Here is a 12,018-nt window from a genome sequence, read left to right on the forward strand (position 1 = left end):
TACTATAATATATACTGCAGTGGCACCAATGGTGCCATAAATCAGTGTAAGTGATGCTCTGAGGTTTGTTTAGGTTTGAGAAACTGGAGTTCATGTCTGAACAAAGAATTCAGCGTCCATGTTGTTTGATTGATATTCAATCTCATGGAAGTACACTGCAATACAGTGAAAAACAAAGTAAGGACAGCAGCAAACTCAAAGTCCAGTTTGAATTTTATCTTGCTTTCAACCACCAAGATGTTTAATGTCTACATACAATGTACATCAATACAGGCAGAGTGACGTAGTCCAGTTCTTCATCTGGAGCAGCAGAGATCAGAGGGTGGTTAGATAGCCAAGTTAACTGTGAGTCAGTCACTAGGAGACGGAGCTGTTTGAGACCAACTTCAGACCATTGTATGCAGCATTTTTTCAGGCAGTAAAAGCAGACTACAACTAACCACACCTTAACCACAGCACAGTCACAACATAATACTGAAATGTAGATATATAACATATTCATGGTTTGCAGGAACATACAATGCCAACACTTAATCTGCTGATTGGGTTGCTGTTAAAATCAGGGCCCATTGTTCAGTGTCTCCAGGAGCCATTTTGGGGCCTTGAGCCAGACTTTGAGACCCGACACATAAGATGACAAACAGCCGAGAGGAGACTGTAAGTGAGATTTATCTCCTGTTCAAAAGGCCACCGAATTAGTTAGCAGAGCAGACAGCCTGTTATCAGCTGGACAGAGATATAATACTCCTCCTCAGTGTGTGTGTCTGTGTGTGTGTGTGTGTGTGTGTGTGTGTGTGTGTGTGTGTGTGTGTGTGTCAGAGAATGAGCGAGAGTGAATGGTGGTTCATTTTGTTTTCAAATCCCAGTTTAAAGAGTCATTCATCTCTCTACAGCAGTGAGTTGGCATTGTGGGAGATTTCAGTTGCCATAGGAGTAGACAAGCTGAGGGACAAAGGGAGGACAGACTGATAGAGGGGTAGAGGAGATGAAGAGGAGGACGAGGAGGAGAAAGAAAGAAAGAAAGAGACCAAAATACTGTGAAGAGACGGAGAGAATTTGGGCACGGAGGAGGATGGATGGAGGGAAAGGGTAGAGCAGTAAGTAGTGAAGGAGTGTAAAGATGGTGGGTGAGATATCAGATGAATAACAGATGAACATGAGGCGGTGAGAGTAGTGAAAAGGGGGGAGAGAGGGGGAGTAAAAGAGGGAGAGATTCCCAGTGACTTGTGGCCGAGCGCCAAACTGACCAAAACCACGCAGGGCTTCTTGGAAAATCTCTACTTTCTCATTCTCTCTCTCTCTCTCTCTGACACTCCCTCTGTCCACACACACACACACACACTCGTGTACAACAAACACACACACACACACACACACTGTGGCATGCGTCCAAGCACCACAGCCACCGAGGGGTTCAAACATTCCCTTTTTATCGGCCTTAAAACCAGCGATTTCAAAACTTTCTCTCTCGGCTCTTTGGGGACAGCAGGTAGTCAAAACCCTGAATGCAATCAGACATATGAAAGTCTTTTTATTTTCCTTTTTATGCTTTTAAGACTCTGGGGGATATATTTGGCCTTTTCTGCATAGTTTGACTTTGAAGAGAAGCAGAACTGATTGGAGAGAGTGGAGGAGAGGACCAGATCCAAGCCCAGGACGTTGTAGCTCAGATGAGATGAGATAAACCTTTATTGATCCCCGGAGAGGAAAACTTTAGATGCTGCAGCAGCACAGGGACAGATAACTTACAGATACATTGAGGAAAGTAAAAAAATAAATAAAAGATCAGATAAATATGTAGAATAAAGATAGAATTAATAATAGAAACTATAGAAAACTCAAAATTTCAAGTCAAGCTGTACACATATAGATTGAATTTGACTTTTGGTTTCAATGCACAGACCGCTATGCACATTTCAAACACATCAGGGTTTGGTTTTATACCCCGACAACTGTCATTTACATTTCCACTACCTCCATTTTACAAGATAAACCCAACATCTTGTCTGCACACAAGATAAGTGGCAGTAGGCTAGCTGTGTCGTTCATGGCACGGGTAGTGAGAGAGAAATGCTGGGAAAAAACAATCCTGCCTTTGATTTCCATGATGGGAATTGTAAACTCATTTTGATCGATTTTAGATTTAGAGTTTAAATCATGACATGCCTATACAGTACAACAATAGTGCTGTACTGTCTCAATTGTAGAAATGAAGTGACGTTAAATATTTAGCACAAATGGACCCTCAGAAAAAATATGCTGCAAAATTAAAAGCTAATTCTTGAACAAACTAGGTGCTCTGAGTCCTGTTGGTTCTGACTCTTTATTGATTAATAGGGACATCTTGTCCAACAGGTCGGGGATGTTAAGATGATCACACAGGTTGTTACAGGTCATAAACAAAACAAACTTTATTTGAAAGAGAAAATGAGAGCAAAAGTTAAAAAAGTCCTGAAAACTCTCTCAGGGGCCACTTTATCTGCACCTCTCTAATACTGTCAGATTAGCCGGGATTCTTGGTGTAATGGATTCAACATGCTTAATCACTTTATTCAATTATTGAAAACACATCTGCTCCCCAAGTTTTATAAAAGTCAAGCCGGGCAGCGTTGTAGTTAAGTTTTGAATGTAACGTAAGCTTAAATGATTTCAGATTTCACGACCCTCAGGGCTTCTCACATGACCGCTTTTAAAATCTTTGGAGGTGTGTTAAGTGTCCGTCTGCCCTCTTACCTGAATGATTAACTCGTCTCAGTAAAGAAATGAAAGCCTAACAGATGCGTTTGATCATCATTAGCGCTCAGAACAGTAATTTCTGCTCTCTCACAAGCCACATTATTAGTCTCACTCTCACTTCTCTGTCCATCACTGTCTGTCCTTCTTCTCCACAGAGAACCGAAACATCTCCGACCACAACCACTGTTTCTTCTTGTTTTACCAAACTCACTTCAACCACACTGTCGATCATCCAGTCAGTGACTCCATCATCGAGTGGCGTCCGTCCAGCACCATCTGTTCAAACACGCTGACAGAGGAGCGCTATGACAACACCGGTCATTAATACTTCATTAAACGTCGGCTTTATTTATTGTCATAGTAAATAGATTAGGACACACAGGTAATGTTACAGACGTGTCTTTCAACAGAGACTTAAGCGTCTTTCTGTGTAGTTCAGTGAGTGAACGCACTGTTCTGTACAGTAAATTAACGGCCGCTGCAGTTCATTTATTTATCCTACACTTCTCCTGCAGCCCGTCCTCCTGAATCACATTTGTAATCCAACCAAACTATCTCTCTGTTTGCATTCTTTCACTGGTTTCACTTTTTACATGAGAGCATTAACCTCCTGTCGGCCATTTTCGCACATTTTCCTTGAACCAGACGGTCACTCAGCAGAACAGTTATAACCCCGAACTAAAGCAATAATTCTCAAATAACATATTTCCTAACCAGCCATTACTCACCGTGCTGTGTCTTTGCCCTTGGATGAGCATTAATGATTAATTTTCTGTAACTTCAACCCTCTGAGTAGTCTGGGGACCCGGTCTCTAAAAGTCTGGCAGGATGAATGAAACAGGTCCATGTTAGTGAAGAAAATGTGAAATTGTAATATTAATTTGTTTTGCCTTAAATTAAACTGATAAAAGAAAGAAGACAAATGTTGCTTTTAACACTAAATCTCTCAAGTGAGTAGAATCATGTGTCAGAGGTCTTAAGATGCCTCCTTAAGTTCTCCTATAACACAAGACACTGAGCTTGGAGTGGGCCCACGTCATTATGATCTCAACTACACCCGTAAAGCTTCATGACTGCATCTTGCTCTGTTGTGACGCGATGGCTCTGTCAAAATCTGTCCGCAGACAGACACCGAGACATAAAAACATCTGTCAAGATACTCAAAACTGTGTCAGTAGTGTCATGTTGTGTAACGAGGGAGTGGTTTTGTTTGCAGATGGAGAAACCTGTGTGGAAACACTGATGCTGATCTTTTCCTCAGGTATAAAGAGAGAGTGAGATGGACGAAGACATTTCAGATTCACACTTCACGGGACCTTTAACTTGGTTTACTCACATACATGAAGTATTTCAACACAGGAGCAGTAAAGTATGTCGCCATGCACCCTCTACGAAACAAACAAGGGACAGTTAAATTTTACAACAAACACACACAGTCGCCTTAAAAATGTGCATCTGCACACTTGCACGACTACACACACACACACACACACAAACCGCTGTGTTGACTTAGCCCATCTGGTCCTGATTGTGGTGAGATGATTGAGATGTTTGTCGTGGCTGTAGTCGTGACCCGGCAGCCTGAGACACACACACACACACACACACACACACATATATATATACATTGTGGATTGTCACATTTACTGACACACACACTCATTCATTTACTCATGCACAGAGCTGTAACCCTTCAACAAGCTGACTGTTGGTCATCGAACACACAACAGACAGTTAGAAGGTCATTATAACATACACTAACATTGTAACATTACAAACTATACTTGCCTTGCATTACTGTATATTACAGATTTAAATTTTTCTTGTCTTTTCTTTTCTTTTCTTTTCTTTTCTCATCTGTTCCCCTCATGTGCCTGTTTATTTCAGAGTTGGTGTCCCTGGCGGGTTTTGAATCAGTTGTCTTGGCTGTGAATTATTCTCTTTTAAGACTTTCATGTGAATCGTGATGCAACAAAATAAAAAGCTGACTGGGCATAAATAGTTTTAAACATCCTCAGGAAATATTTAAAGTTTGCTACAGCTGGATTTGATTTAAACTAAATTAACCGAACCTTGTTTTAAATTCTTTAGACAGATGTAACATTTTATTGCAGATCAGTTGAATAACTCAGAAGTGGATGTAGACTGTGAAGCAGTTGTCTTGGCTGTGCGTTGATCGCTTTGAGACTTTTATGTGAATCATGATGCAACAAAACAAAAAGCTGACTGAGCATGAATAGTTTAAACTTCCTCAGAAAACCTTTAAAATTTGCTACAGCTGGATTTGTTTTGAATTCTTGAGACCGATCAGCTCAGTAACTCAGACGTGGCTGCAGACCGTTGAGCCTGAGAGTTTGGTCTTGAGCTTGGAAACAGCAGTTAACGCTCAAGGTCCTCTTACTGGCTTTTTCTAGGGTTTTAGACCATATCACAGTAATAATGCTCAGAACACCTGACAGTTTCAACATCTGTAGTCTCAGGACAACTGACCAAACTTCATCTGCTGATGAAGACGGTGATTCGCCCACCACAGTTTCATAATGTACAAAAAGATTTTTTCACTTCTCGTAATAGCATTAAAGATTTCCAACATTTTTTTGTGCTGTTGCTTCAGTAAATCGTCTTTCATTCGCAGCCAGTTGACACTGACTATTTACTTGTGTTTACTTTGTATAGCCACAGCTGTATAACACTGTGAGGTCTAGATTAATTACCAGGCATCAGAGCCAAAGCTCAGTGGTGCATTTTATTATTTTCTTCACTTTATGTCATCTACAGAGCTGCACCAGATTGATGCATTTAACTTTCAGATGAGCAAAGCTTTTGTCTGGGGGAGCGTGTCTCCGGACCCCCCAGGAGGGTCGTAGGTCCACCCACCAAACTGTAGTCTGACAAAATCCTGTGGGAAACGCTGAAGTCAGATCATGAAATCTAGTCAGTAAAGTATCTGTCCACCGGCTGCAGGAGGTAGAAACAGTAGCAACATGGTGACGGTCAAGTCTTGCAGCAGTCACAGGTGGACAGGTGGATTAACAGAAAAGGAAGGAAGGAACATTTTTGTGTTTTGTCAAGTATTGATTATTTTATCACTCCGGGCCTGTGACAGTGATTTAAAAGGGACCATGTGAGGAGTTTAGAGGTGAAATATCTCTTTGATAAATAACTCGTAGACATCAGAAACATGTAAAAAGCGAAACACTATATTGTATTTTACTAATGCATCAAATGTGTTTTTTATACATTATTAACTAACTAGTAGCTAAGGACTAAGGTCACTAAGGTGGAGTAGCAGAAAATGTAAATACGTACAATACCTGAATAAATGTACTGGCTGATGGACATGTTAGAGGTTAGAGGCACAATTACAAATACACATTTATCATATTTAATTTAACCGATTAATCAAACTTTATACAGAATTTTACACAATGTAACCGGACGTGTTTGACAAAAAGGTAGTTCCAACTGTGGCCACTACCACTGGGGGGCGCCAACGTCAGAATCTTTGGCTATTTGGAAGAAGCTTGTAAGAGCTAACTGAATGTCCGGTGTGTGTGTGTGTGTGTGTGTGTGTGTGTGTGTGTTTCTCTTGTGACCACACATGAGTCAGCCTCCACTCCGCTGGCTGTAGATTGTAGGAGAACATGTTGTAACAGAAGATTTGATTCAATCATGATTTTTTTTGGGAACATCTTTGTTTGTGTTTGGCCCACTTCAGATTCAGAGCCCTCATACTGCCGTCCTGTGGGAGCGAGGTTCAAAATAACAGAACTAACTTGAACCCACGCCACTGCTTTCCCACTCCTACCTCGCTCATAAATTTAGTTTTCCCATAAAAAGCATTAAAAACTACTTTAGCACCAAAGTAAAGAAAGTGAAAGTGATCTGTTTCTTGTTTTACTCTCCTCATATAAACACTGGACATGAACTTACGTGAGAAGAACAGATTCATAAATGTATGCTATAAAAAAAGATAGAAATGGATGTCTGGTGTTCTGATGAGTCACTAAACTTTTAATTCTGAGGAAAGTTCTGACCGATCAAAGTATCCACACGGCCACTTTAACCCTGATTTAATCGAAATGCAGGGCAGGTAGTCGCTCAGGCTGCAGGGACTTGGCTTGGGGACATGCCAGTACACCTCCTGAGCACTTCCAATGCGCCCTTGAGCAAGGCAACCGACCCCTAACTGTTCTGGCAACCCATACAGGCAGCCCCCTCATTCTGACACCTCTCCACTAATGCATGTTTATAGGTCCTGTTTGTGCATGTGTTTGTATTTCAGGCCCGTGTTTGTGAAAATAAATAACAACAGAGTGAAAAAACTCATTTCTGTGTGAAGGGATTAATGAAGTATGTAAAAATACTGACGCACTGGGATGGTGGTCGACCCGTCATACAATCCCAAAGTGTCGGTATTTGACAGGTTGAAATTCAAAAATCAACTTCTCTTACAAATAGGACTGTTTCAAGCTGGCTCCATGCAGCTCGTCCGGTGTAATCCAAGTCTCCAGTAGCCCTGAGATCCCAAACTGATTTGAAAGACGTTATTTACACCCCAGAATCTTTTAAGAAATAGAAACTGCTAATTACCAGTCAGAGATGAAGCAATTCTTCGCACACCTCAAGATAAGTTCATACAGGTGGGATACAGAAAGTGAAAGAGAAGAGGAATTAAGGTTTTGGAGGTTTAATGGAGACTCAGAGAGACTAAGAGTCAGGCACCATACAGAGCAGTTTCCTGCAGTGAGTCAAGTGGAGCGCTGCTCAGAAAACGAAGCCTCGGGCTGTTGGCTTGTTCTGCTGCTTCATAACGCTCTGAGATTCAGCCAAAACATCTGGACGCTCTGATACTTAGAGACACGCTGCAATAATACAACAAGCTCATGAGGTTTTTCCAAGAATATTATATCATTGTTTAAGCTGAAGGCTTTCAAGCGATGTGATAAAAAGATATGAATTGAACTGAAACAGGATCAGTTGTCGCTCATTATGAAATCCATCAATTTCACACATAAGTCAGTTTCCAGGTGTTTGGGAGCTCAACTGCACATGTTTAAACCCCTCAGCGTCTCCAGAGGATCTGTGTGACTTCTTGTAAAAGTCTTCAAATGAAACTGCAAGTTTAAAATGAAACACTTCTGTTGCTTTGGAGTTAGAAAGACGCAAGTTTACCAGACTTCTGTAGGTGCTCAGGCTTCAGGCTACAACCAGGATACTGTGGGTAATGTAGTAATGTAATGTGGATTTACTTTGTTGGTAAAAACATAGCATTAGGTGACTAAAAGGTCATCTGACCAATCCGCCCTGCTGATCTTGGTTTTATTTTCCAGTTTTTTTCAGGATCATCTCGACACCCCTCTGTCCAAGTGAGGAGTAAAACTTAGTGCATAGCAAAGCACACAGGGCTCTAACGGGGGTTTGCAACAGCATCCGTCAGAAACTGTCCAGGCTGAAAGTCAATGCAGCGGAATGATTCAGTTTCTGTTGGCATCAGAGGGCAAGTTAAGGAATGGCACCACCTTTTTCTGTTTGCTCTCTGCAGCTCAGCCTCTCTCTGCTGCATTTCTTCGGCCATATACTCTGGCTCGAATACACACTGTTGAATCATCCATAACATCCTCTGCACTTAAATTTTGGGATGCTATTTTTGCTGTTGGAGAGTTTGAGCTCGTATGCTTTTCTTTACCGGCAGTTTGCACCCTGAGACGAGAAACCCAAGCTGTAAAAACCTGCAGTTCTTCCACGACACCGACCACGTCACTGTACACATCAGTGACAGCGCTGGTTGAGGGCGAACAGCAGATTTGTCAGTCAGTAAAGCACTGACCAAACTCTGCCTGGATTTTCTTATTTTCTCACTTTGTTGCTGCTCGGGACGCTTTACCAACCCGAAATGTGGCTATTTGTCAACTTTGACCACAAATGTCCTTCAGAGGGAGACTTTTTACTCTGAGTACATTTCAGAGCCTGTACTCTATTACTTTCACTGGAGTAAAAAGGTTGACTCAGTACTTCTACTTTTTTACACAAGTATCTGAACTTCTACTCGAGGAAACAATTTGTGCATTTTTTCCACCTCTGTTTTGCACTAAACGTAAACATGGTTCATATTTAGCAGTTTTCCCAAACCACCCCTCCGTCTCTCACATGCCGTCCTGGGTGGAGTCACTCCAGTCCGGAGCTGCCAGCTCAGATCCCGACACACTCCAGCGACCCACCATGCACTTGTTACCCCAGATCTCTATCAGTGCTACTTGCCTGTGCGTCAGTCTTGTTATCGGGGCTGTTTGGTGACCCAGCTCCCTCCCACCTCCCTCTGTGAAGTCACCCAGAGGGCCAGATCACAGCGAAGCCAACATGTGGTTTGAGTTAGCGTCTCAGCAACAAGCCCTCCATACGTGGGGCTGTCTGCGTAGCTCGCTGGTCAGCTTGTGTAGTTTATGTGTGTGTGTGTTTGTGTGTGTGCGTGCTTGTATGAATGTATGCCAGTTTCTGTCTGTGTGAAGAGGGTGTGTGTGTGTGTGTGTGTGTGTGTGTGTAGCTCTAATTCTGCAGCAGGAAATAAGGGTCAATTAAAGAGTCAGCACATTGTGTCTCTGGAGACTCAATGAAAAAATAACAAAAGACCAAAAAAGAACCTGCTGAACTTTTCTTGTTTGTTTCAATTATTCTCAATTTTTTTTCTTCTTGTTGGATCTTAAATATTTATTCGTTCTCGATCACTAACAACATTTTGTGTTCATGCCGTGTGTTCAAAGCAACGCTGCAGTTATTTTGTGCCTCTATCCCCCCTCTCGTCTCTGTGCTGTTGGACCGAGCAGCAGCCAGGTGGAGATTTTGGCTTTCGTCAAAGTTTATCTGCGCAGCATCTCAGGAAGCAAAGCAGGAGGGAGAAACGAACCAGCTCGTTCCAGCTATTTTCTCCTTGTTTGATTATTTGATTAACTTTCTGTCCTTGTTCCAGGTTAGCCCAATTTACTCGCTCACACAAAAGTCCCTCCAAGAGGCCACTTTGATTCGTATCTCTGCACTCGTAAAATCATTTTCTGATTGAACAGAGCGATGCTTGTTTTAATCTGAAGCTGAATTGAAGCAGACTAAACATAATAACTCTTGAGTAACTTTAATTGAGTAGTGAAAATGAGTAATAGTGCCGTCAGCGTGCATGAAGAATGATGAATATGATAAAGTCAATCAGCGGGGATAAGATCAGCAGTTGAAAGGAATAAAACCACGAAAACATAACGCTGGTGAAACCGGAGGATTAGTCAGCACTTACGAAAAACGAGTCAGCTGTCGGCCTTCAGCAGTCAAAACAAACACATTTAAATCAAACTGTAATGGCTCTCTTTGGGTCTTTTGTGTTTCATTTCTGAAACTAGTGAACAGATTCAATTGAAATTATTTAAACGTTTCCCCTCTTTTCTCATGAATTACTGCACTTACTTTGTTGAAAGAAATCTGACACATATCTCAGGTGTTATAATGAGACAAATCTTGGTCCAGGTGTAGATGATAGTTTTCTAAACATTTCCTTTTCATAAAATTATCCTAGAGGATTGTGTAAGCGTCTGTGTGACGTTGGATCAGACAACTTTAGGTTGCGATCGATCTTGGAGGTGTCGCGATCTGTTAATCGATCGATTAACTATAACGTTTAAATAACAGCTGGAGACTACTTAATCTAAAACATTAAGTTCATGAGGGTAAGTTATTGATATGATATGAAAGAAAGTTTAACGTGGAGAATGTGTCACCTGAAAATGACGTGACTTCCTCTGTTGGAGTTATTGAAACTGCAGAAACACTCAAAGTGATGCTACAGAGTGGAGCCTCTTCCCTCAGAAAAGATCTTTGTACCAAAACTTCTTCTGCTCCTCAAACTGAAAATAAGTGTGATGATTAAATAGTTTTGTGTTTGGATTCATTTAAGAAAAGTGATATTTAGCTGACTCAGATGTGATCTGGTCTGAACTTCGCTCCCAGTGACTCATCAAACAGTCTGGTTGGTTACTGGTCGTCCCACTGGGACCAATTTGTTTGTTGGTGCAGTGATATATTTATCAAGTCTCTGTGCTTCTCAGTGGCGCTGATATCCTGAAGTCGTGGAGTCTGAGAGATGGATACACGGCTGCATGGATGGATTGTTTATTTATCAGGGGTTAAAGGTCACAGCATGGCAGTGCGAGCTGGCATCGGGTGATATTCCCAGAGATGTAGAGACCTGCAACTTTATATACCAGACCTCCTGATGTTTGATTTGGTAAACCTGATGCACTGAGTGGGAGGTTTCAGTGCTCACAATGAAGTATTTCAATGCTGAGCTTCTGGAAAGGCTCAACAGAACTGAGTATATACTGTGGAAAGAAAGAAAAATCTGAAACATGTCATCTGTCTTGTTTCATCCTTTCTCTGTTGTGTTTATCTTTTTCATCCACAGTTGGAGAACGTCATTCAGAAGAAAATGAAGCCGAACGTCGCTAACATACCGCCGCACGTCGTCCACAACCAAACAGCCACCATGCTGGAGATCGGAACAAACCTGCTCACGCACACAGCGGAGCAGACTCGCAAACTCAACGTGGTCGAAGCCAAGGTGACGAGCCGCTAATTTCATTATCTCGTCACTTGAAAGCAGATCGTCTGGATTTAATGTCTTGTCCTCCACCAGGTGCTGAACCAGACGTCTCGTATAGAGATCCAGCTTCTGGAGAACTCTCTGTCGACCAACAAGCTGGAGAAGGAGCTGCTGCTGCAGACGACTGAGATCAGTCAGCTGCGAGCCAAGAACAGGTAGAAACGTTTCCACTACTGAGTGACAGATTCTAACTAACACTCATTTATTAAAGGTCCCATATCGTAGAGAGATTTACATGTATTTCTGTTATTATAAAGCAGGTCCAGGTTCTATCTAAACTCTGTAAATGTAGCAAAACACTCAGAGAAATGCACACAGCCCATATTGAGAAACGGTGGCTTCAAACAAGGCGTCACTTCACGTTGCGATGTCACATCTATATATTCACCGCCGCACAGCCACATGGACACTGTGAGAAAAATAATGTGTTTTTTTAACAGTATGTATTTAAACATTTCCAAGTGCACACCCAAAATAAAAGTACGACCCTGAGAGGAGCATGATGTGGGACCTTTAAGAAAGAAAGAAAAAGGCAAACTCACCCTCTGGCAATGTTAATAATGTAGCAGGTTAACCCAGATCAAAGAACAGTATTTGCCCCTAAAATGAGCTGGAGTGGAAGTATAGAAATAGAAAATAAA

General features: G+C 41.8%; 1 protein-coding gene across 2 annotated transcripts in view; it reads left to right on the plus strand.

Annotated features, from left to right (window-relative positions):
- angpt4 (angiopoietin 4) overlaps positions 1–12,018 on the plus strand; it is a 72,847-nt gene that overhangs the window by 53,596 nt on the left and 7,233 nt on the right. For both annotated transcript variants that reach the window (XM_084349601.1, XM_084349602.1), the window contains 2 exons: positions 11,180–11,335; positions 11,411–11,532. In XM_084349601.1, the coding sequence (XP_084205727.1) occupies positions 11,180–11,335; positions 11,411–11,532 (278 nt within the window). The remainder of the gene's footprint in view (positions 1–11,179; positions 11,336–11,410; positions 11,533–12,018) is intronic.

The sequence above is a fragment of the Pagrus pagrus genome, assembly GCF_965226575.1.
Source record: "Pagrus pagrus genome assembly, chromosome: 3".
In the NCBI taxonomy this organism is placed as follows: Eukaryota; Metazoa; Chordata; class Actinopteri; order Spariformes; family Sparidae; genus Pagrus; species Pagrus pagrus.